Here is a 6,000-nt window from a genome sequence, read left to right on the forward strand (position 1 = left end):
TGTCTTCCTCAGTGAAGACTGATGCAAAATACTCATTCAGTTCCTCTGCCATCTCCTTATCTCCCATTACAATTTCTCCAGCATCATTTTCCATCACTTGTCTTTTACTCTTTATATACTTGAAAAAGCTTTTAATATCCTCTTTGATATTATTTGGTAGTTTCCTTTCATAGTTCACCTTTTTCCTCTTAATGACCTTCTTAGTTTCCTTATGTAAGCTTTTAAAAACTTCCCAATCCTCTGTCTTCCCACTAATTTTTCCTTCCTTGTATGCCCTCTGCTTTGCTTTTACTTTGGCTTTGTCTTCTCTTGTTAGCCACGGTTGCATCCTTTTTCCATTCGAAAATTTCTTCTTCTTTGGAATATATCTGTCTTGCACCTTCCTCACTTCTCACATAAACTCCAGCCACTGCTGCTTTGCTGTCCTTCCCGCTAGTGCACCTTTCCAGTCAACCTTGGCCAGTTCCTCTCTCATGCCACTGTAATTTCCTTTACTCCACTGAAATACCGACACATCGGATTTCGGCTTCTCTTTCTCAAATTTCACAGTGAACTCAATGATGTTGTGATCACTGCCTCCTAAAGGTTCCTTCACTTCCATTTCTATAATCACCTCTGGTTCATTACACAATTGGTTTACAATTACATATCTGGTTCATTTTGGAGTTGATTGTTAAGGATTTAGTTTCGGGGTACTTGAAGGCACATGATAAAATAGGCCAGAGTCAGCATGGTTTCCTCAAGGGAAAATCTTGCCTGACAAATCTGTAGGAATTCTTTGAGTAAATAGCAAGCAGGGTAGACAAATGAGAATTGGTTGATGTTCTGCACTTGGATTTTCAGAATGCCTTTGACAAGGTGCAGTAGATGAAGCTGCTTAACAAAGTGCGAGCTCACGGTATTACAGGAAAGATTCTATCATGGATAAGTCAGTGGCTGATTGGCAGGAGGCAACGAGTGGGAATAAAGGGAGCCTTTCCTGTTTTGCTGCTGGTGACTAGTGGTGTTCCACAGGGGTCTGTGTTGGGGCCGATTCTTTTTACATTATATGTCAGTGATTTGGATGATGGAATTGATGGCTTTGTTGCAAAGTTTGCAGACGATATGAAGATAGGAGGAGGGGCAGGTTGTATGAAGCGCTTTAGAACAATAGAACATTACAGCACAGAAACAAACCTTTTGGCCCTTCTTGGCTATGCCGAACCATTTTTCTGCCTAGTCCCACTAACCTGCACCCGGCCCATATCCCTCCATACACCTCCCATCCATGTACCTGTCCAAGTTTTTCTTAAATGTTAAAAGTGAGCCCGCATTTACTACTTCATCCGGCAGCTCATTCCACACTCCCATCACTCTCTGTGTGGAGAAGCCCCCCCCCCCATAATGTTCCCTTTAAACTTTTCCCCCTTCACCCTTAACCCACGTCCTCTGGTTTTTTTCACCTCTAGCCTCAGTGGAAAAAGCCTGCTTGCATTCACTCTATCTATACCCATCATAATTTTATATACCTCTATCAAGTCTCCCCTCATTCTTCTACGCTCCAGGGAATAAAGTCCTAACCTATTCAACCTTTCTCTGTAACTCAGTTTCTCAAGTCCCGGCAACATCCTTGTAAACCTTCTCTGCACTCTTTCAACCTTATTAATATCCTTCCTGTAATTCGGTGACCAAAACTGCACACAGTTTTGATGGTGCTGGGCCTGTATTCACTGGAATTTAGAAGACAGAGGAGTGACCTAATTAAAACCTATCAAATGGTGAAAGGACTTGATAGTGTGGATGTGGAGAGGATGATGGTGTCTTAAGACCAGAGGACATAGCCTCAAAATAGATGGGTGTCCTTTTCCAATGGAGATGCGGAGGAATTTCTGCAGCCAGAGAGTGAATCTGTGGAATTCTTTGCCACAGGCAGCTATGGAGGCCGTCTTTATATATATTTAAGGCAGAGATTGATAGATTCTTGTTTGGTCAGGTCATGAACGGATACAGGAAGAAGGCAGGAGATTGGGGCTGAGAGGAAAATTTGATCAGCCATGTGTAATAGTGGAACAGCCTTGATGGGGCAAGTGGCCGAATTCTGCTCCTGTGCCTTGTAGTCTAAAAATGGATTGTGTTGGAGGAAAGCGTGTGATTGATCTTAGAGCACGTTAAAAGTCGGTATAACATTGTGGGCTGAAGGGCCTGTACTGTTTTATGTTCTAATTATTTGAGTATCACATGATAAACTAATCCATGAATCTTATATTTTCAATCAGTCATTGTTGGGTTGGGCAAATCATTCTGTAATGTTTCATTTTGCTAGGAAAGCCTTAAAATTTGCAGTGTTTTAACTTGAATATATTTTTTTGATCTGGTGGGATAATATTGTTTTTTTAATCCTAGACTGAAGAAACTCACCCTGTCAACTGGAAACCAGAGATCATCAAAAGGAAGAGATTTTAAGAACTTAATTTCTTGCAGTTTTGTTTTCCATCTGGCTGGAAATGTTTCAAATTTAGTTTATCTTGGTTATACATTGCACCCTATAATAAATTGTACAAATCTGACAATGACAGTGATATAACGAGACAGCAGGTAATGAGGTAGAAAATCAAAATCATTTTTTTAAAAAGTGAGAAAAGATTATAAGGGATCTTGGGATAAGTTTATTTTCCACAATATCTTTCTATAATCTACAAGGCTAAAATCGAGAATGTGAAGGAATTCTCTCCACTTGCACTTTCAATAACTGTCAAGATGTTTGACACTATCCAAGTAAGGAAGTTTCTTGATCATCAAAAACAAAAATAGAAAATGCTGGACATAGCATATGAGGCATATGTAGGAAGATGTTTAGCATGTCACACCAGACAGTCAGCCATTCTTGTCTGGCGCGTAGTGTCAGGATTGGTCTCCTTTCGGATTAACCAGGTCATGATATGAACATTCCTGACTCGACCCTTTTTTGGTTACGAGGCCAGGTGGCTAGCTCGACACTCAACCCGGCACGGATGGTTAGCAGGCTCGGGGGTAGCCAAACTTGAATTCGAACTCGGAAGCCTTCACTCGGAGTCTGGCACTGATGCCATTGCGCCGATGCCTATGCACCACCAGCCAGTGTTAACAGTTAGGGTGTAGGAAGTAAAACAAGGCTTAATCATCACCTTATCAACTATGCCATGACAATGTATTTGGGTGTTGTGTATATTAACAAAACACACACCACTTTCACCTGCTATATTACTTTGAAAATATTTTGTCATTTCTTCCTTATTGCTGATCTAAACTCTAACCTTGTCAACTGCACTATACTCAAAGTCCAATATAAAGCATCACGAATCACCAGAAATACAACCAATCTGCAAATTAAAGAAAAAAATAACTTAGTAATTGATCAGCTCTAAATCTTCTAGGTAAGATTTTGATACCTTATAGCATAGTTTATGGATAAGTTCTGAACTGTTGGTGTTTGCACAGCTGATCTTTATGAAAATTATTGCTAAATGTTGTATTTTTTGAACTTTAGGTTATGAACTATATTTTGTCCATCTACACTTATACATTAGCGATGTCATTAGTATCAGTACTATAATTGAAGAATTACAGACCTCCAATCATATTTCATTGTTTTGTTACTTACTCTATATTGGGGAGGAAATGTATTAGGAAAGTCAAGTTTTCATTATTCAGTTATACCCATTACTGGTTATATAGACTATTACAACTTGTCATAGATTCACCATTGAAACAGATTTAACCTCACTGAGTCTGCACCTATTTACGCTTTCCCATTTAATCCACCCACATTATTATCAATTCCACCTAGTTTATAGAACAGCAATTAACAGAGAGTTAGGAGAAAGCCAGTGAGTGAATTGTGTGAATGGTTGGGACCAGGAGTGGGAGAGATGGGGTGGAGTGATCAGAGAGGCTAGTTGGAAGGTACAAGAAAGAGGACTAAGATGGGGGGGTGAGAACCATAGGAGGATTAAAAGGAGAAAACAGCAGAGTGAGAACCCTGAGATGAGGCTTACCTGAAAGTGGAAAATTCAATGTTCATGCCATTGAGTTTAGACTACCCAGACAGAATGAGTTGTTCCTCTGGATTGGGATGGCCATTGTTAACTGTACAGGTGCTCTACAAATCATTCAATCATTATGCATTTGGAGGAAGCCAGGTTTATTTATTTGGTGATACAGCATGAAATAGGCACTTCTGACCCTTCAAGCTATGCCGCTCGGTGACCCCCAATTTAACCCTAAGTTTCATCACAGGACAATTTACCATTGCCAATTAACCTACTTAATTAGTAGGTGTTTGGACTGTGGGAGGAAACTGGAGCACCCAGAGAAAACCGAGACATTCCATGCAGGATGTACAAACTCCTTACAGAGAACATAAAACAAGAGATGCTGGAGGAACTCAGCAGGCCAGGTAACATCCATTGAAAGGATTAAACAGTCGTTTAGCTCCTTACAGAGGATGCCCTGCCTTGAGCTGTAATAGTGTAGCGCTAACCTGTAAGCTACTATGGCTGGGAGCACTAAATGCAGTAGATGAGGTTGGTTGAGATGCATGAAAGTGCCTCACCTGGAAGGGCTGTTGAATTCCTAGCTGGTTGTGAGGGAGGAGAAAGAAGAACAGCCACTCCTGTGGAGCAGGAAAAAGTGCCAGGTGTTAGGATGGATTAGGGAGTTAGTGGTCCCTGTGGAAGATGCAAAGGAGTAGTGAGGAGATGATGTGACTGGTAATGGGTACCAATTCTAGCTAGTGGAAATGATGACGGATGATGTGCTGGATGCAGAGACTGGGTGAAAGGTGAGGACTCAGAGAAATGTAGCCCTGTTTTGTCTGAAGGGAGGCAGAGTAAAGAACAAATATATTTTTGAGTGCACTCTGTCAACCACAGTACAAGGGAACCCATATTCCCTAAAAAGTACATTTCAGAGGGTTGGATTGGATGGTCTAATGTTGAGAGAAGATGAATTGAAATTGGGGAAAACATGATGGCATTCGTACAAGAAGCAGGGTTAATATCACCAGCATATGTCATGAAATTTGTTAACTTAGCTGCAGCAGTATAATAGAATATATGATAATATAGAAAAAAGTAAATAAATCAATTACAGTATTTAAATAGTTAAAAATAGTGCAAAAACAGAAATAATGTGAAATAAAAAGTGAGGAAGGGTTCATGGTTTCAATGCCCATTTTAAGAATCAGATGGCAGAGGGAAGGAAGCTACTCCTGAGTTGTTCTGTCCATTCAGAAATCTGATGGCAGAGGGGAAGAAGCTGTTGTTGAAGTGTGTGCCTTCAGGTTCCTGTACCAGCACCTTGATGGTAGCAATGAGAAGAGGGCGTCCTGAGTGATGAGAGTCCCTAATGTTGAGTGTGTGCCTTCAGGCTTCTGTACCTCCTTCCTGACAGTAACAATGAGAAGAGGGCATATCCTAGGTGATGGGGTCCTTAATAATGGATGCCGCCTTTCTGAGGCACCATTACTTGAAGATGTCTTGGTTACTACGGAGTCTAGTACCCAAGATGAAGCAGACTGATTTTACAACTTTCTGTAGCTTCTTTCAAACCTGTGCAATAGCACCCTCCCTTCCACAAGACAGTGATGCAGCCTGTCAGAATGCTTTCTCAAAATGGTACATCTGTAGAAGTTTTCAAGTGTTTTAGATATCAAACCAAATCTCAAACTCCTAATGAAATATAGCCACTGTCTTGCCTTCTTTATAGTTACATGGATATACTGGGACCAGGTTAGATCGTCAGAGATATTAACACCCAGGAACTTGAAATTGCCCACTCTTTCCACTTAGACATAAGAGCAGAATCAGGCCATTCAGCCCATCGAGTCTGCTCCACTATTTCATCTTTCTTGCCATAACTTTTGATGCCCTGACCAATCGGGAAACTATCTGATTTCTCTGTAAATATATCTACGGTCTTGGCCTTTGCAGCTGTCTCTGGCAGAGCATTCCACAGATTCACTACTCCCTGGCTAAAAAGAAA

At 40.8% G+C, this 6,000-nt stretch overlaps 1 protein-coding gene across 3 annotated transcripts in view; it reads left to right on the plus strand.

Moving 5' to 3' along the window:
* The window catches only part of plrg1 (pleiotropic regulator 1), a 103,406-nt gene extending 99,808 nt beyond the window's left edge, over positions 1-3,598 (plus strand). For all 3 annotated transcript variants that reach the window (XM_073043146.1, XM_073043147.1, XM_073043148.1), the window contains one exon: positions 2,383-3,598. In XM_073043146.1, the coding sequence (XP_072899247.1) occupies positions 2,383-2,442 (60 nt within the window). In that variant the 3' untranslated portion in view covers positions 2,443-3,598. The remainder of the gene's footprint in view (positions 1-2,382) is intronic.
* The last annotated feature ends 2,402 nt before the right edge of the window (positions 3,599-6,000 follow it).

This window comes from Hemitrygon akajei, chromosome 4 (assembly GCF_048418815.1).
Source record: "Hemitrygon akajei chromosome 4, sHemAka1.3, whole genome shotgun sequence".
NCBI classification, from domain to species: domain Eukaryota; kingdom Metazoa; phylum Chordata; class Chondrichthyes; order Myliobatiformes; family Dasyatidae; genus Hemitrygon; species Hemitrygon akajei.